Genomic DNA, 17,875 nt, shown 5'->3' with positions numbered 1-17,875 from the left:
ATTCCAACGCTTTGAATGTAAATTAGCCTGCAGCAAACTTGATGGTTTAAGGGCGGCGGGCCTGCACAGAAAAAATAAGGCAAGTATTGACCCGTCGCTCAAAATGCAACTTAACAAGGAAGGAATCATTAAGAAGCAGTTACCAACATTGGGTTGGTGAAACAAAAAGTCATTTTGGAGTTTAGTATTTTTGCTGCAATTCTTGTGGCTACAAATAATTGGCGAAAAAAATACTTATAATGCTTGTTGCCTCATAAGTGCTTGGAATGTACATGTAAACAACAAAATAACAGAAAAAAATTTGCATCAGAAGAAAGTTAAACATGCTTGAATATCTGCAGTTTATTGTACTTTTTCATTAAGATATTAATCTTGCGTCGGTGAAATTTTGATTTCTATAGCGACGCATGCAAACGAAGTTTTTCTCAGAGATCTGTTTGTGTTTGTTGTTGACAAACTTGGGCAAGCGGCAAAGAGTTGCGAATGAACTCAGCAAAAAAATGAGATTAACATTAGATTTATGCCGTTATTGGCGAATCCCAGGAAAACTGAACACAGGCAAAAATCGAGCACCTTACAAAATCAGCGGCCAAGAAAGAAAACGATTTGTAAAAAGTCTCATGATGGAATGTTACAACGAAATGTGGCTGACGAGACCCTATCTCAAGAAGGGAAAGGAAACGTATGTTTGTGCAATACGTAGCCAACAATAGGCATTGCTTTGACGCAGTATAATTTTTAAATTATTCTTTACATAGTTTTTTCCAGCGACAACGTCTTGTGGGTAACACGTACAAAACCTTTCTTGTCTTTTTGCAGTTTTTTTGTTAAGTAATCTTTTTTCCTGGGTCCAGTGAGTTGGTGTAGTATGCTTCTCCCAAATAACAAAAGTTCTAACTATGACTTTGGAGATTATGTTATGCTTGTGCCAGGATATTGTGTTGAATTTAAAGCATGTCTTCCCCCTCAGAATTTAAAATCACAGGAATGTTATGTGTTATGCAAAACAAAATTTCTTTCATAATTCTGAGTATAAAGAGACTGGCCCATATTGTTATTAACATTGTCATGTTTAAAAGAAAACGTGATGTCGGTCAGGTCAGCACCTTATAATGATGGAGCTACACCAAACTGATGATGGCATAAGTTTTTACCGAAGCGTTTTCTTTTAAACATGACAAAATTTCTTTGTCGCAAAGTAGGTTTTCTTATTTAAAACCTGTAATGTTGTAGATTTCTGGAAAATACCTTCAGACAGAAAACAAAAGGTGGAAGGTTAATAGCCAAGAGTGAAAAAGATAATTATGAATATAAAAGTCAAAGATTTCGAATCAACATGAAACCCCATGTAAAATTTGAAGATAGATTTGCCTACCTCATAGAACAGAAAAAGTAAGTTTGTTGTTGCATGTCTGGATGCATTAGCATGGCGTTGTTTTCCTGTAAAACTGGTTTAAAAACTTGTTTTTGTCAAGGTGGAGCAGCTGTAGTTTGAATAAACCAAGACCCATTTTTGAAAAGTTTGCTCATGCAGCCTTGCCTAGACAGCTTCCTGACCAATGGCCGAAGCCAAGCAAAAGCAGTCAGCGCCTAAGACTTCTTCCTGATAACACACTAACCACTGCAGGAAAACTACAAAATAACAAACAATTTCCAACATAAATTGATTTTACTGTTGCATGGAATTATATTGTTTTTTTGAAACAGCACTGAATTATGTTTATTTTCCATGGGATACTGCACGAATACGATAGATTTCCAATAGCATTTGTCTACTATCTACTCCATTCTAAAACCAATAGGTAGTGTGTCTTGTTAACGACCTTATGACAATGTACAATGACCTTCACCAGGTTAAGTAAATTAGGAAAGCAGTATTATGCTGCAACGCTTTCATGACTTTCCATTCCCTCGCCAAACTGGTCTTCAGCATGCTTGTGTCTCGTTTTAACCAGCTCAGTCAAACGAGCGATAACAGCATCTAATTTAAACTCTCCATGGACCTGAAATAACAATTTTAGGGGGTTTTGGCACAAAGCATAAAGTTTAATGATGATAAATTTGTACCTTGTTGTCTCTGGTGCGAATGTTGACTGTACCGTTTGCCTGCTCTTTTTCCCCTACCACAAGAATAAAGTTGTATTGTTCCAACTGTGAGTTCCTGATTTTTTTGTTTAATGTGAGGCCGTGGTCCCATCGATGGTCAACCTCAAAACCAGCTAGATGAAGTTTGGACCGTACAGACTCTGCATAGTCATCAAATTTCACGGACACGGACAACACCATTACCTAAAAAACAGAATGTAAAATAGTTTTCTAACAAAATTTGATGATATATCATTCAAATAAAATTGTAAAATCATTAACATGGAAACCAACTCCAATTGCTTGCAATCCCAATGTTAAACATACCTGTCTCGGTGAGAGCCACAACGGCCATTTGCCAGCAAAGTTTTCAGTAAGAATGGCAATCATTCTTTCCACAGAACCTAAAATTGCTCTGTGTATAATCACTGGTCGTTTCTTTTCATCATTTTCTCCACTTGAAATAGAAAATATTATTAATGAAAACAGTTGCATAAGCCAAATACAGATGGGGGTTTACAGTAAACATATAATTACTAAACATATGGTAGGGACATAATTTGGATTTATTGTTAGGTTTTATAGATGCCAATGCAATTTTACTCTTGTATATATTGTCCATTAACACATTTTTTTTTGATTTGTAATATCATGTTGTTCCAGCTATGCGCAACCATACACATGTACAGTAATACTAACAAGTAAGAACAATGTAAACCTACGTAACGTAATTGAGGTTAAAACGGATGGGGAGTTGAAAATCGAGTTGGATTGTTGCACACTGATGAGGACGACGCAAGGCATCCATGATCTGAGCAAATACATTTCCTTGGTAATGATTTTCATACATTTTATGCTGTTTAAAACGGGGTGCTTTATCACCAAATCATTTTAAAAAACATTGCTTTGTTTTATAGTTCTGACACAGACACACTAAAACTAAAAATCTTTGTTTACCTGAATATCAATTTTTGGTCCATAAAATGCCCCATCACCAGGATTGAGCTTCCACGGTTGACCAAATGCTTCAAGGCATTCTTCCAGTTGCTGTCAAAGAATTTTTTTTATAATATTAATTATAGTAACGATACACATTACTACTAAAGACAGTATAATCAGCAAGTAAATTAATCTTCTGTGCAAAATTCAAACCGATGCTTAAAACCACTCTTTTCTGTCACGATTTCTACTTGTCATGTGATCACATGATTTCGTACCTTTTCTGCATCATTCCACATTTCAATATCTCCCAGGAATTTCTCCGGCCGAGTGGAGAGGAAGAGTTTAAAAGTGAATCCGAACGTGTCATATACAGCCTTCAAAAAGTCCAGGGCTCCCTCCATTTCCTACGCCACAAAATAACAGTTTATACAATTTTGCATTGTTTAACCATGACTAACTGGAAAGTTTTTACCATTTTAACTTCTTGTTATAGCTGCAGTGCTTTGATCCAGCACACTAAGATGATCAATCACACACCTGTTTAATTTGTTCTGGCCTAGCAAAAACATGAGCGTCGTCTTGCTGGAATCTCCGCACCCTAGTGAGGCCAGTTAAGGCACCAGACAACTCGTTGCGGTGAAGAACTCCAAAATCTGCGTACCTCAGGGGCAGTTCCCGCCAGGAACGCGATTTGTGCGAGAACATCAGACTGTAAACATAACCGATTCTTATTCAAACTTGAGACAAAGGTAAATCTTACCAATAAAAAACAAGTTAAACAGAACTAATTATTTCCAGTGCACGATGTAATTACCAGCAAATGAACTTTCTATTAAATTTTTAGATTTCAGAAACCTAAGAGGGTCAAATTTAAAAAGCAGAAAAAACATCCTGTTGCAGCCACAGAGTGATTTAAAAACAGAAAAACATTTGTGCTTTTGTACATTTAGTCATTACCAGTGCCCAGGGCAGTTCATTGGTTTGAGTGCAAAGGTTTCTTTTTCAGACTCAAATGAAAACATGTTTTCCGAGTAGTGCTGCCAGTGACCCGAAGTCATCCACAATTTGGAGTTATAAATATTTGGGGAAACCACCTCCTGAAATCCCCTCTTTCGATACTCTTCCTACAAAAATAAATTTGATTGCCTGTTTATATTTTTTATTATATAATACTCAATAAAGCTAAAAGAGCTACATCTTATTTCAATAGGAATATCATGGCAAACTAACTTACCCTGATGAACTTGATAAGGGTGTTGTATATAAATGCCCCCTTAGGAAAGAAGAAGCAACTTCCTGGACTAAGTTCATGGAAGAAGAAGAGTTCTTGCACTTTACCCAGCTTGCGGTGGTCTCTCTGCTTTGCTTCTTCCTAAATTAGGGTGGTTTGTGATGCTTTGCATTCAATTGTTTATTTATTTTTCAGGTTTTTGACTTTATTACCCGGCATGTCAAAACATGAGTTGCAATAAAAAGTATTTTACCAGGTGAGCTTTTTGAGTTCACACTGAAATGTGAAGCAGTAACATACCTGAAACTGTTGCCACTGTTTCAATTCCTTCTTGTCGGGAAAACTGATTCCATATATCCTCTGCAGTGACTCCATATCCTGCTTACCCTCCCAGTATGTAGCAGAGTTCTAAAAAAGATATACACTAATGGCAAGCCTTCAATCTTTTTGACTGTTTTTAACAAGTACGTCGATATAATTAGTATTCATCTTTCTCTCATTAACCATAACATAAAACTCTTATGTTTGAGGGAGGTTACACACCTTGTATAGTTGAAATGCCTTGATTTTTCCAGTATGCCTGACATGTGGTCCTCTGCACAAGTCAATCAATGGACCACATCTGTACACTGTGGTGGTGGGAGTTGTGACTTTCTCTTCAAGGATTCGAACCTAAAGACAAATTGTGGCTTTAAATAAAGTGTTTACTATGAAAAATGCAGTTTCAAGGTTTAAATTTGAATATTATTTTCAAGTTATGTTAATGTGTTTTGCCTTGTACTGTTGCACATTATTTATTTTCATTTTAAAACTAAACTGCAATTTACTATGTGACAGAACAAAATCCTAAATCCATATAATGCTTGCCTTGAATTTATTGTAAGCAAACATCTTCAAAAGATTTTCTTTAGTAATTTCAAGTCTTTCGAAAGGTTGTTTTTCCTTCAATATTGATTTCATCACACCTTCAACAGCAGGAAAATCATTTTTGTCTGATACAATTCTGAAGAGATAAAGTTGAAATTTCTTTGATTAATAAAAAAAACTTTGCTGTGTGCTGTTGTATATATACTTAGGTTTATGCATACAATTACAATTTTTCTGACATTTAACAGGTTGTTAGCAACATTTATACGTATTGTATCAACTGACCTGTCCTCCATATACATGTCATAGTAAAACCCTTGTTCGATAGGAGGTCCATAACACAGGCATCCACCATAGGTTCTTTCCATTGCTTCACCTAATATATGGGCAGTGGAGTGCCAGTACACTGCCTGTAAACAATACATCACAGTTCAAGCTTTACATATATAAGCAAAATTAAATGCTGTGCGATGTAAGTTTCTCTACAAGGCATAATGTCAGAGTGTGAAAAATTCTGTTGGAAAAATAGATAAATTTACAGGGAGTCCATCACAAATGCTATTTGGAATACTTTAAATGTTGTTCAACAATAATCAAAACACAACATTGTTATAAATATTATCACTTTTAAGGGTCATGAGCTATTGTTGTTAACTTGACAGAAATAGGTCAGGTTTAAACACAACCTGCGCATCTTCGTCATCAAACTTGAGAAGTTGCAACTTTCCATCACATTCTAGGGGTCGGTCAAGGTCCCAAACCACATTGTTTACTTTCGCGACGATGCAGTTATCAGCCAGACCCTGACTGTAAAACAAAAGAAAATTATGCATAAACTGTTTAAACACATATTACATGGGCTTTAAATCCGAATTTAAAGCCATTTATTTGGACAGAAAGCCCAAATATTCAAAGTGGGCATTCACTTGATGTGAGGTAGACACAAGGATGTGATAAGTACCACCGCAGTCATGGCTCACTGCAAGCGAAAAAAAGGGGTTTCACACCAAAACATGGCCAACGAAGCAGAAACAGGGGAAACCTTGTTCATGTGACACTAGGACCGATTTAGTTTTCGGGGATTTGAGATGAACACCATTCGAATCACGAACATCAGGTGTTTCTGTACCTGCTAGAGAAGTAATTTGTAAATCATTCTGAAACCGTCATCATGGTGCTGCAGCCATCTGCATTAACAATTCTTTATTATACTTACGGTGCAAGTAAGTCACAAAATTGTTGTTGTTTGTTGCTTAAACATTCTTTTATAATGTTTCTGTTGTTTGAAATAAAGTCTAGCAAGAAGGTGGACGCAGAAACTCAGCGAGAGCTTGAAAACAATATTGAAATTATTGTGTTGTGAAATGGCAGATGAATAACAAGAATGGATATTTTTACAGTTGCAGGTACAGTATTTCTGGCATCTCTGATTGCTGTGAGTGCGGTGTTTTTGGACACAAGAATTGTGAAGTATGCGAGGCGCAAAGCACGGAGGGAAGCTCGGAGGTCTGAACCAAACAGGTATCAAACAAAAGATAAGGCAACAGCATACACTAAAACAGGACAACATTGTTTGCACCCAAGTACAACAGCAGGAATTTGCTGCTAATACCTAAGTGTACATGGCATTCAAAACCACTTTGTATTTTTAGAGGAAACACCAATGAGGGATTTTTACCACTAGAACCGGTAACACAATTTGTGCATTTTGTATTTTCAAATCTTGATCTCATTTATCACAACTACTTTTTAGGATGCAGCAATGCCATCAGCACCACCACCTCATCCAGCCACAATCCACAGTTCACTTTCAGTAGCAAGTATTTAAGCACTATTGTCACCTTTACCATAATACTGCAAATATACCGAACTATTGCTTATGTGCTTAGTATACAAATTACCAAGATGAATAAATGATTTGACCATTGCACAGTTTCATGACAATCTAAGAAACTTTAATTGTTTTTAGCACCGGGAAGTCTTCCACCCCCCTATGAACAACATACTTCTGAGTATCTGACTCCTATGAATGAAACAAGAGGCGACTTGGATACAGAGACAACAAGCAACCTAATTTTAGGTAAATACCAAAATAAAAGATCCATTCTTTTACTTTTAGATTAGTTTCCAATAACTAGTCTCAATATGTGATGCATGTTATAGCACAGATACCAAAGATAATGTTTATCTGTGTTCTGTTGTTGCTACCAAAACTTAACTTTTTTTCTCGTAGCAAACCCAACGCCAGCTGGTACATTGTCCTATCGATCACCCACAACACCACTGCCTGCTGATCCCATATACCAAGCAATAGAACGTGCTCGAAAAAGAGAGGAGGAGGTAAGACAAGTGTCACACTTTAAACTCATCAAAAATTCTTCCAAGATTTGCTACATAACTTCTGTGTTCATTCAGGGGCCAGGGACACACAATTATGACAGCAGTATTAAATTAACCAGTGGAATCAAAACACGAAAGGGTATGTCATACAATGTACAATACCCCTAAAAAAATGTGATACAGATATTGAGTCTCACGGTTATTGTGCAATTCATAGCCTGCAAGCAATTTAACTTTTGTCACACCTGGTTATTGCAGCTTTGACTGATGAACCAACATCTCCAATACAAGTCGAGGATGATCAACACGATCTGGCTGAAACAAGTTTTGTCCAACCCTCACCTGTTCAAACAGAATTTGTAGCTCCTTCCAAGGTGACAAGCACCGATCAAGATGATGTATTTATGGCCAAAACAACTTTGATGCACAAACCATCGTTGAGCAAGCGTCCAATACAAGAATCACTCGAAGAGGAAGAGAATATTGAAGGAGAAAACTATGAGTTTGCACTGGAACCTGTTGCAGAAGCATGTACAGCATCTGCTTCACAACGACTTGACACAACGCAACCTGCTTTGCCGGAAGAACAAGGGAGCATGCACATTTCCCAACCTGTCATGGGAACACCAACCACATCTCTATCTCTTGAGTCAGATGTTGGTGTCAAGCAGCCTGAAAACCAAGAACAAGACACAGATTTACCCATTGTGCATCACATTGCTAATCCAATTGCATGTCCATCTGAGGAGGAGCAGAAAGCAGAAGATGAATCGTTCGAGGTGGAGGCAACAGACAACGAGTCCGCTACCACCAATGGGAACAAAGAAGAAATAGTGGAAGGATTAAACAACGAAATAAAGAAAATAGCAACACCCTCACATGAAAACACCAACAACCGGGACCAAGCACAAATAAGTTTAAAAGCTGATAAAAGTAGCAAGGAGCGAGCTTGGGATGATATTGATGTTCCAGATGAAGAGCTCTTGATACCTGCTGAAGAAGATGCCCATGATTCCAACATCATAAAAGATTCACTCGACAAAACTGCTGGAAAAAAGCTGAAGGAAGAACATTACAGTGATGTTCTGGAAGAATCAGTTGTGTATGCCATTGTACACAAGGAAAGCAAAAAGAAAGTCCGGAAACCAAAAGAGAATGAAATTGAAGATGAGAATGAAAAGAATGAGGGTAGTGATAGTCTCACTGATGGTTCCATGTCAGAAATGGAACCGCTAAACATGGATATACTGGATGACTTTGAGGATTTATTAAAGCAGAAAATTGAAGATAAAAAAAACAATGTTGTAACACCTGATGAAAGTAGTGCTGAAAAGGACCCAAGTAGCATTGAGTAACAATTACATGTACATTGCAGTATCTTTCATGTTCTGTAAACTTGTGTTATTACTTTGTGTTTTGAAACACTGTAAATAAATTGTGCAGTGAATGTGCTTTCACATACCTTATTCCCTGAGCAACTTGGTAGGGAGTGGTCACCCATGACATGCCATCCACAATTTTACCATCAGGTAGAGTAATCTTGATAGGTAAAGATTGAGACTCTTGCTTCTCTGTCAACAAATTAAAGCAACAGTTACGAAACGGCATCGTCAAGTATTTCAGGATTAAAAGATAGTTAATAAAAAAAAGATGTAGATTTTTGGACATTAAAGCTTACCTTTTAGCAGTTGATCAGATTCCAGCTTTAGTCTATCATAAAGTTCTTGTCGTTCCTGAATGTAAACCGGCCAAGGTTGCATTTCTTTAACACCTCCACTTCCATCACCACTTGGTTTGCCTGCACAAAAAAACACATCAGAGATTTTGCAAATATTAAGTTACTTGACATGTTGACCTACATGGCTAGAAACCACTCCGCTTGAGTGACACTATATTTTGTCAAATACAAAAAAACGGGTTGATTCAAACTAAGTACCATTTCTTCATATTATTTTATCAATTACATTCGGATAACTGAACAAATTTGAAATTAAATGAAATCAACAATATTTCAACCATTAAATGTTTTTACCTTTGCTCTGCTTTGGCTTCTTCTCCTGTTTCCCCTTTGGGGGAGGAGCATTTTCTTTTTCTTTGTCAGCCATATTTGTCAACAATTGTCTAACTGGATGAGACACCTAAAACATATTATATAACATACTTTGTATGTACACTATATATATATTTTAATTAAAATTATGTATGTATATGTATTGTTGCTCTAGTAACAATACAGGTGTATCACACTGCAAACCACCTCTACACACAACTCAATCTAAAATAGATGTAAAAGGCAATTAAAAAAAATACTATCAGCAAAAATATCATCTGTTGCTGTTGGTGTAGGTAACGCAAATTAATAAATAAATCTTAAATGTATTTTAAATCAAGGAGATTGACAAACTGAACACCAATGGCAAAATACAATTAAACCTTACAACACACCTCCACAAACACAGGTAGTTTATATGGCCCCAAATTCAAAATGTGAGTAAACCAGCGCTGCAAGCTTGGATATGCCTGAAGAGTAAGTGAGCTATCCAATATTTTTGATGCTAATTGGCTGTCAGCTTCAGTGGGATTAAATCCACAAATGTAGCTGTTTTCAGTTAAGTGGTTATTTAGTCTAACCAGAGTATCCCTATTTATCTGCAGTTGCCCTATGTCCCTAGCGTCCATTATTCATCTGTAAATTGTATAAACCATTTCTCAAAACATGCAGAATCAAGGAGGAAAATATAATACAGCACTCAGACTTGCTTCATGCAGTGGATTTACATACATACAAACCCGGGATATTATCTTGTCTGACTAAAAGTGCACATGGAATTAGTATATTCTTAACATTTTGAATACTTTTTTAGATACGTCCTAAACAGCTTTAAAACTTGGCTTGGAATGCATTGTTTGTAAAAAGAAACTTGATAAAATGAAAGACAGCATGTGCGGGAAATACTTAGGATGTTCAATTGCAGAATCTGAACATTTACAAACAACACATTTAGTTGAAGAATCATGCATATCGGAATATGTGTATTATCTACCGTTTTAATCTGATTTGTGACGTCACCACTTCCCAGTTTAAGCAATAACCGTTTCAGCCCATGCATTTGATCATGTTATTAACTTGGTTTACCGTCTGAAATAACACACAAAAACAAAGCTTTTTTAAACAAAGTCTTTTGTGCTTCATTTTTTTATGAATATTGTCTTCACCAAGAAGAACATAACACTAAAATAATTATATCGAACGTTTAAATGCTCAAAAATAATAATTTTAGTGTAGCTCAGCACGCCGAAGACACAAGCTAAGCAATAGCACAGCAATTTTTTTTTTCTTTCTAAATATCTCCGTCACAAATGCTTCGTAACGGACAAAACTGCACCATTTACTTGAAAAAATAAACTTACAAATTAACGTTTCTAGCCGCCAGCTAGATCAGCATTGAAATCACTCTAGCGTGAAATTACAACCGCATTTAAATAATCACTAGAGTCGTGACGGGAAATTTCATCATCTCAAACTTTCATCAATCGAGCCATTGACTTACTTCCCATTAACAAGTTAATAATTACCTTGATGTGTCACTTCGCTGTCATCATACTATTAATATAGTTTTTTCGAAACTAAACAATGTGCCAAATTGTAACTGCAACCATGCATGACCACAAATACACGTGGTTGTTTGTTTGTTAACTTGTCACATCAAACCAAAACAGCGTTACTGGTAGAAGTTTTAGTACAAGAAAATTTAGCAAATGAATCTATTTTCTCAGTTTACTTTCAGACAACCCTAACCCGGTGCTACACAACGTTTTTCAAAAATCAATGCCCAAATTGAACTGCATGGCATACGATCACCATTGTAAGTTGCAATCTTTCTTGGTGGCAAGTTATAATTGAACTTATTTCTTCATAATAAAACACTATTTTAATTTGATTCGACAGGACTTTAAACCGCAACGTCGTAGAGACAGCAACCTGTTTGAAAAAACACCGAATTTGCTCAAAACAGCAAATATAAAAGCGTTTATTTTCATCGCTTAACTCCATAGTCTCCAAATGTGGAACTTCTTGTCTTCCAACTTGATTTTTGACTTTTTCAGTTCTTCGCACAAGGCAATAAAACCAAACCTCACTCTCCAGCTTGTGCTCAGCGAAGTGTTATTACCAACTGAAGAACGAGCATTACTATTTACACTAACGTCTGACGCCACACGGTTTAAAACAAGCGTAAAAAAATCAGCATAACGCAAGCATGTCGAGGCCCACCGCTCTATGAGAGCTCAATTGAGGAGCACGCCATCTTTAACTTTCTTGGGAAAAGCAACTCACTGAAAGGGACGATCCTCAGTAGTACCGCATTCTTGGAGGCCTCGGACCACCGAGGAACCGTGGACGAGCATGTGGTACTGGGTGTCTCATGCGGATTCGCGGTGGAGGTCTCACAGGGTACCTTGCCGGGCGCATGGGGCGCCTCTCGTGACTGTGTATGGACTCCATCATTGCCGCATCCCTTTGTCTCTCCTCTTCCAAGAGGCTGAGCTCGTATCCTAAACGCTCCTCATCCACAAAAGTCCTTCGAATGGGAGGTCTAGGAGGAGGTGGAGCTTCTCTCGGGTGTGGATGATGGTGAGGTGGTGGAAACCTCATTGAAGGAGGACCTCTTATCACAGGAGCATTGTATCCGTTACCATGGTGATGTTCCTCCTCATACTCGTAAGTTTGCTGATGAGGAAGTGGCGGTGGTGGAAGATGTGGATTTGCGTAAGGATCCCGATCCATAGCAAAGGCCTCTTCATCTTGGCTATCCGATGCCACGTACACTGACGAAACCGGTATTTCCGAGGTGCTGTACGACACGGAGTGCTCGAAGTCCTGCAGGTTTCCCTTCGTTCCAACAATAACAGCATGCGAGGAAACGTGCATCACATTATCGTCCGACTCGCTTTCGTGTTGCTGTTTCGCCATTTCTTTTGGCGGCACCGAATTTTCCGCAACGTTTTTTTGATTGTGAAATGCAGGTTGACTTGGTTGTTCTTCTGATTTCCGACGTAGTATCTCCCTGAAATGAGACATCGGTTCGTAGGAGGACGTGTTTTGTTGGGTTGTCACAGGCGATGATTTTGGCTCTGATCTCAGCTCAGAAAGCGTGATGAGATTGCTGTTTCTTCGGCCTTCCATTGCACCGGGGTTACCCTCGATTTTTCTGTTCAAAGAATACAGAAAGAAAACGAGATATTACAAAATTGAAATACAAATTCCTGCTAAAGATAAAATTATGAAAAATAACAATAACCGCCGACCGGACACCGCACACGTATTGCTTCGCTACCGCCCTTGTACAAATTTACTCAGGAAGTTGTAGAACACACACGCTCGAGTTTTGCCTGGCTGTTTTTTACACCGTGTAAAGCATTGGTTTTTAACTGGTGGGAAGTGAGGGTTGCAGGTGAGTAATTAATCAGCACAGAAATATACAAAAGTAGTTGTGATGTTCCGCATAGAAAAACTTAAGGATTCCGTTTAAACTGAAAGTTGGAAATGTGAAAAAAGGGTTAAGAACCTCTGATGTACAGCATGAAACATGAAACTAGCGGAATTTTAAGAGAATAACTTTACCGAAAATTAGCGTCTTCGTGACCCACGTCAGACCACCTTCCTTTCTTGGTCGGTAATTCCCCTGCACCGTCGCCGGGATATTCATGTTTAATCGCCAGCGGGAGGCCAGGCTCGGTTTTCACGGCGGACTGAAAAGAATTCGACCGAGCCAAGGCCAGACTTTCCCAGGAGGGGGGAACAGGCACCGTCGGTTTGGGGGGTGACGGCATCCGCGTATTCCATGACTGTTTACTGTTAATAAAGTGTTATTTATTACGTTGGCCAAACGTTACACGAAAAAAAAACGTCACAAAAATTCTTATTCTTCGGCATGTCGTGTGCTCAGGGTTGAGAAAAAAATGAAAATTCATTCAAGAATTTGCAAAATATTTACATAAAATAATTTACGAATAATTTGCCGACAATGCAATTTACATACAGTATAAGCAAGCCTACCTATTCATGTATGTCTTGTCATTTGCTTGTGTTGACTCGGCTGTTTTCCAGACTTCTTCGTGTGATGCGTCCCGGCTGTTTGCGCTCACCTTATCCATGATTGCGTTCTCGGCTTTTTCTATCTCGGTGTTGGTGGCCTGGCCCATGAACTTGCTCAAAAAACTTAAAGCGTCGCCGCTAAACCTTGGCGGAGAGAGAAATGATTGACCGGCCCCGAAATTCAGATCGGTCGGCAAATCCGTTTGAATATTAAAAGGAGTTTCATCAAGAGTAGGAGTGGATGCACCGTCAGGAACAGAGGATGTGGGTGCTCGGAACGCACTCCCTCCTCCTATGACTGGTATGGCTTGGCTTATACTTTTTTCAATTCGTGCACCAGTAGTTGCACCATGCGCCATCGCATCTTTCTGCCTTTCGTTTAAAACAGTAGAATCATCTGCAAAACCTGGTAGAGACGTTTTGATCTCATTGAGCCCTCCCAGTCCTGGAAGCAGTGATGAAGATGGAAGTTGGTCTTCTTTCTTGTCATCCAGGACCTTTGCAGCATCACCAGTGTCAGATTCCGTGTCACTGGCAGGTTTTTCTGCGTCACCGGGGGTTGTGTTCCTGAAAAGATCTGCGAGGCGGGAGTCCAGGCTCTGGTGTCTTGGAGGACTCGAGATGTTGAGCTCTGGGGAGTCAGTTGGTGATGGTGGGGATTCGCTGCCAATTGTGATGTCGATGTCATTTTGTAAACCAGGTCTAAACGTACATTTTCACAGTGATCTGCACATATTATGCATTTTATTAGAAAAACAAAATGTTATTTTCACCTTGAACTGTCAAAGTCAGGTTGTTCTATGGAGCGTGTGATGGTCAGACTACCCATGTTTCCAGAATCACTTTTCTATAAATATTAAATGCAGTAAAAATTTATTTTCATTATACAAGGTGCAGTGTTAATAACCAAAAAAGAAAGGTTTATCAGTATTATAAATCAACTGGTCCAACAAGCGGCAGTGAATTTATTTTCATTTGTGTAAGTAAATCTTTTTGAGACAACCACACAAAGTTTTTTTGTAATTGTTTGTTTATCCTATTTTTGTTTTGTGAATTCAGAACAAATAATGCAGGACATCAAAAGGACTCATAAATATGTCTACCACTGTAGTGTTTGATGTTTTTGAAGTGCTTGCTCCCCTCATTCCAGGTCGACTGATTAGCCCAGTCACAGCTTTCCTCAAATCTTCTTTTTCAATTTCAGAAGATGTTGATTTGATGGACTCCAATCCAGTTGCAAGTAACTTTAACTACAAGCAAAGCAGTTTTTAATATAGCTTATTGGGAATTTTTAAGTTGGCCCAAGTGACGATTTAGTTTAGAAATATTGTTTTATGTGCATTTGAGTGAAAAAATTTGTGCTTCTTGAAAAATGTGATTGAATGGAAGATCCAATTACAACTGGGACTGGCAAACTTATGACAATACGAAAGGAAATTTCTCCAGGAAGCATATGCCACATTGCCCATAGCTAAATATACCACATTTTCGTTGTTGGTTGTTTTTTCACTGCTTGCTTTCTGAATGGGCTTCAGTAAACTTGTGTTGACGGCCACAATTTTCGACGGCTTGCTAAAAACACAAACAAGATAAAAATTTTACCTATAAAAATAATCACAATAAGCTATGGTTGAAAAGTCAGCCAATTCATGTTGTAGTAAAATGTTTTTCGCTTCAACTTTTACTTATGTATTGATGAAACTTACCTTCCCAGCTCTTTGTCATCATCCGACATCTCCATATCTTCCTCTGTATTGTTATGAGCAGGAAGTGAAGGCATTAAATCACTTCCAAATGTAGTTGCATGTGAAACAGGCAGAGTAGATTTTACTTTTTCAAGACCGCGCTTCATCTTATTTACTCGACCCTCAAAGCTCTTGTATGCCTGAACACAAAATTGGGTTTGTTTGGAAGTTTACAAAATTCATTAACCATAAAACAAATGTCAAGTTTGATTTTTAAGTTTCAAGCACACCACACTAATAGCAATTTAGTTGGCAAGCCACTAAAATACATGGCTGCATACATGTTTTACGGAACTGCAATACTACTAAAGCATTTCATTATGTTACATTGACAACAATCTTTGCTTCGTGATATTGTGCATGATAGTAAACCGATCCTTGGTCTAGGAGTTCTAACAAGTGCTTTCGTCTCTCCACAAACTTGTCATATCGCTTCAGGAAAATTTCAAGCTGAGTGGCAGATTCCTCAAAGTCCTTGGAAAATCTTTCACCACCAATTTTGTCTAAAATCAGACGTTTATTTACAATCAGTCATAAAAAAAACTTTGTTAACACACTATTACAACCACAAAAATGCAGAGGATTTTTGTACTTGAAAACTACATTAGTTTGACATAGAAATTTATGTTACCTAACACTCCAGGCTTCTAGGTAATGGCCAAACGTTACACTTCTCACCTTTTAATTTTCTTATAGCATCATAATTTGAAACATCCACCCTCATCGCTCGCAACCTCTGTTGTTCTGTTTCGATTTCATCTTCAAGATCTTTGAACTTCTGTATTTCACTTATGAGGTTTGCAGTCTAAAACAATAATCATATGTAAATCGTGTCTTGGAATATCAATAATGAAATATGCGATAGGAGGTTACCCACTTGTACGAATACCTACACACCAGCTTAGCATGTCAAGTAAGCAATGATGTTTCTGACAGATCACAAACACTTCATACAAATACTACAAGCAACATTACTAATTTTGTAAAAATGGCAAAATTTAAAAATACACAGTCTAAGAAATCATAGACATTTAAACCCAACAACATTCATACTTTGTATTCCACCAGCAATTTGTTTCTTAGCTTTTGTGGAGGTTTGTTGGTTACCAAGGCAGCAATAAGCTGGTCAGTGATCTCGCAGTCCAAAACTTTTCTTTTTGACCAAATCTTCACCACTCTTTCGACATTGGGTCTAATCACCATGTCCCTGAAGAAATGCATTTTCACAATTGTTCTGTGTGAGTTGTACAATAATTCAAATTTCTAAATTGTTGAACTAACCTTAATAAGGTAATTGCTTCAGGAAGAACATCACAAAATGTTTCCTTAAAAATGTCAGCATTTTTTCGGTGACAATTTTGGATGACATCATTGCATAGGTACAACAATGTCAGTCTGTGTGGACTTTTTGCTGAAATAACAAACTTTAAATTATAAAACTGCTCCCTTTTTTGCAATGTATATATGTCTGATTGGAAAATCTTCCACACATGTTGTGAAAACTTTGTCGGCAATTCTCACAAAAAAATAAAATGACATTAGTAGATGCCAGTCAGCAGAGTATGGCAGCTGCACGTGCAAGATTTTCTTCAACTTTTTTTGTTTGCCAGCCAAATTTTTCTGACTGCACATGAAAATTTTTCTGCACGTGAATGTCTAAACAAAAAACAATTAAAAGAAAGACGTTTTATCGTTTTCGTTGCATGCGGGCTTAGGGGTCGTGCACGTGCGCACGCGAAAAGATTTAGTCTTGCACGCCCGAGATCTTGTAAGGAATTGCCATATTCTGCAGACTGGAGTAGATGAAAAACCTTTGTGTGGTTTGTGGCCACAATCAATGTTCGCCGTGCAAATTACAAACTTACCAATCTGGTGCATTTGCACACAAAGTTGCAAAAAAGCTTCGTTGTGCATTTGTAAATCAAAAGTAAATTATCCAAAAATGTCAAAATTTTAAAATAAAAACATACAATGTTTTAGAACTTGCAACCATTGATCGACAATCAACTTGTGATGAGCCTTGTGGTGAATGATCCATAACGAAAGCATTGGAATGCTATCTTGTGTGTTGGAAACCGCCTTCAGTTTCTTCACAAGAGTTTCGGTGTTCATCTTTTGCTTAGCCATGATGGTTTTGTGCTAAGTTGCTAACGTCAAAGCATCAGCGAATTATCCGTTTGAAACTAGGCAAGCTTTTGCGCCCATTACTTCTCTTAACATTTTGCCCTGAAATACACGAAAATATGCAAAAAGAATTAGTTAACAACATGTAAATTTAGGTAGGGCACAAGTTCACATTCAACGTCCATTTTGTCGTAATCACTTTTAAGCTCTGCTCATGCTTATCCCACAAATGTAAACGTACTGCTTTGGGCGCCGTTAAATAACTCATACTCTTACCGTGCCTACAGAGTCAAAGATATATGGGTGAGGTGGTAATTTTAATTCCATAAATAAGTAAATTATTTGGTTGCAAGGATTTTAATTTTGCTTTTTAACTTTAATTTTATTTTCTTATTTAATCATAGACACTTTTTTAGACTGTTGTGGACATATGAACCTAATTGA

At 37.7% G+C, this 17,875-nt stretch overlaps 4 protein-coding genes across 8 annotated transcripts; 2 read left to right on the top strand and 2 right to left on the bottom strand.

Annotated features, from left to right (window-relative positions):
* Window positions 1–415: 415 nt before the first annotated feature.
* LOC145903754 (uncharacterized) lies at window positions 416–1,669 on the top strand. The gene is made up of 3 exons (XM_082991889.1): window positions 416–682; window positions 1,234–1,392; window positions 1,476–1,669. The coding sequence occupies exons 1-3, from the start codon at window positions 501–503 to the stop codon at window positions 1,660–1,662; spliced, it is 528 nt and encodes a 175-aa protein (XP_082848015.1). The 5' UTR covers window positions 416–500; the 3' UTR covers window positions 1,663–1,669.
* Window positions 1,670–1,866: 197 nt separating this feature from the next.
* On the bottom strand, window positions 1,867–11,861 carry LOC145903751 (threonine--tRNA ligase 1, cytoplasmic-like). 3 transcript variants are annotated; one of them, XM_082991886.1, is made up of 18 exons: window positions 11,802–11,861; window positions 9,498–9,603; window positions 9,144–9,263; window positions 8,928–9,036; window positions 5,812–5,932; window positions 5,411–5,535; window positions 5,126–5,261; window positions 4,802–4,930; window positions 4,559–4,666; window positions 4,262–4,399; window positions 3,985–4,151; window positions 3,565–3,736; window positions 3,303–3,431; window positions 3,043–3,132; window positions 2,808–2,896; window positions 2,413–2,542; window positions 2,068–2,289; window positions 1,867–2,003 (listed from the first exon to the last, which is right to left on the bottom strand). In XM_082991886.1, exons 2-18 carry the CDS (start codon window positions 9,568–9,570, stop codon window positions 1,878–1,880), a joined length of 2,184 nt encoding a protein of 727 aa, XP_082848012.1. In that variant the 5' UTR covers window positions 9,571–9,603; window positions 11,802–11,861; the 3' UTR covers window positions 1,867–1,877. The 3 variants fall into 3 exon arrangements, with proteins under 3 accessions (XP_082848012.1, XP_082848011.1, XP_082848010.1); XM_082991885.1 differs by lacking the exon at window positions 11,802–11,861 and adding an exon at window positions 10,510–10,606; XM_082991884.1 differs by lacking the exon at window positions 11,802–11,861 and adding an exon at window positions 9,911–10,171.
* Window positions 6,173–8,916, top strand: LOC145903753 (uncharacterized). The gene is made up of 8 exons (XM_082991887.1): window positions 6,173–6,348; window positions 6,526–6,646; window positions 6,778–6,814; window positions 6,879–6,945; window positions 7,095–7,205; window positions 7,359–7,465; window positions 7,541–7,604; window positions 7,724–8,916. Exons 1-8 carry the CDS (start codon window positions 6,297–6,299, stop codon window positions 8,818–8,820), a joined length of 1,656 nt encoding a protein of 551 aa, XP_082848013.1. The 5' UTR covers window positions 6,173–6,296; the 3' UTR covers window positions 8,821–8,916.
* LOC145903750 (uncharacterized) lies at window positions 10,854–17,529 on the bottom strand. Of its 3 annotated transcripts, none has more exons than XM_082991882.1 (12): window positions 17,278–17,529; window positions 16,589–16,718; window positions 16,361–16,514; window positions 15,986–16,112; window positions 15,635–15,810; window positions 15,269–15,447; window positions 15,044–15,134; window positions 14,666–14,812; window positions 14,336–14,409; window positions 13,546–14,264; window positions 13,089–13,332; window positions 10,854–12,675 (listed from the first exon to the last, which is right to left on the bottom strand). In XM_082991882.1, the coding sequence occupies exons 1-12, from the start codon at window positions 17,432–17,434 to the stop codon at window positions 11,817–11,819; spliced, it is 3,057 nt and encodes a 1,018-aa protein (XP_082848008.1). In that variant the 5' UTR covers window positions 17,435–17,529; the 3' UTR covers window positions 10,854–11,816. The 3 variants fall into 3 exon arrangements, with proteins under 3 accessions (XP_082848008.1, XP_082848009.1, XP_082848007.1); XM_082991883.1 differs by having other exon boundaries at window positions 10,856–12,675; window positions 13,089–13,319; window positions 13,524–14,225; XM_082991881.1 differs by having other exon boundaries at window positions 10,857–12,675; window positions 13,089–13,319; window positions 13,524–14,264.
* Between the last annotated feature and the right edge of the window lie 346 nt (window positions 17,530–17,875).

This window comes from Ascidia mentula, chromosome 5, assembly GCF_947561715.1.
Source record: "Ascidia mentula chromosome 5, kaAscMent1.1, whole genome shotgun sequence".
Taxonomy (NCBI): domain Eukaryota; kingdom Metazoa; phylum Chordata; class Ascidiacea; order Phlebobranchia; family Ascidiidae; genus Ascidia; species Ascidia mentula.
The sequence above is the reverse complement of the archived record's forward strand: the minus strand, read 5'-3'. Positions and strand labels throughout refer to the sequence as shown.

What these genes read in the sequence shown, in the direction of transcription:
- LOC145903751 (XM_082991884.1), bottom strand. Translation starts at nt 10,144, where the DNA reads ATGGACGCTAGGGACATAGGGCAACTGCAGATAAATAGGGATACTCTG. An exon ending in ATCTGATCAACTGCTAAAAG is followed by an intron (nt 9,037 to 9,143) that starts GTAAGCTTTAAT and finishes ATTTGTTGACAG; the next exon opens with AGAAGCAAGAGTCTCAATCT. An exon ending in GACATGTATATGGAGGACAG is followed by an intron (nt 5,262 to 5,410) that starts GTCAGTTGATAC and finishes TTATCTCTTCAG; the next exon opens with AATTGTATCAGACAAAAATG.
- LOC145903750 (XM_082991881.1), bottom strand. Translation starts at nt 17,434, where the DNA reads ATGGCTAAGCAAAAGATGAACACCGAAACTCTTGTGAAGAAACTGAAG. An exon ending in AAGCAAAGATTGTTGTCAAT is followed by an intron (nt 15,448 to 15,634) that starts GTAACATAATGA and finishes TTTTGTGTTCAG; the next exon opens with GCATACAAGAGCTTTGAGGG. An exon ending in CAACCAACAACGAAAATGTG is followed by an intron (nt 14,813 to 15,043) that starts GTATATTTAGCT and finishes CTTTGCTTGTAG; the next exon opens with TTAAAGTTACTTGCAACTGG.
- LOC145903754 (XM_082991889.1), top strand. Translation starts at nt 501, where the DNA reads ATGAGATTAACATTAGATTTATGCCGTTATTGGCGAATCCCAGGAAAA. An exon ending in CTCAAGAAGGGAAAGGAAAC is followed by an intron (nt 683 to 1,233) that starts GTATGTTTGTGC and finishes GTAATGTTGTAG; the next exon opens with ATTTCTGGAAAATACCTTCA. An exon ending in TACCTCATAGAACAGAAAAA is followed by an intron (nt 1,393 to 1,475) that starts GTAAGTTTGTTG and finishes GTTTTTGTCAAG; the next exon opens with GTGGAGCAGCTGTAGTTTGA.
- LOC145903753 (XM_082991887.1), top strand. Translation starts at nt 6,297, where the DNA reads ATGGTGCTGCAGCCATCTGCATTAACAATTCTTTATTATACTTACGGT. An exon ending in CAGTTCACTTTCAGTAGCAA is followed by an intron (nt 6,946 to 7,094) that starts GTATTTAAGCAC and finishes AATTGTTTTTAG; the next exon opens with CACCGGGAAGTCTTCCACCC. An exon ending in CTCGAAAAAGAGAGGAGGAG is followed by an intron (nt 7,466 to 7,540) that starts GTAAGACAAGTG and finishes GTGTTCATTCAG; the next exon opens with GGGCCAGGGACACACAATTA.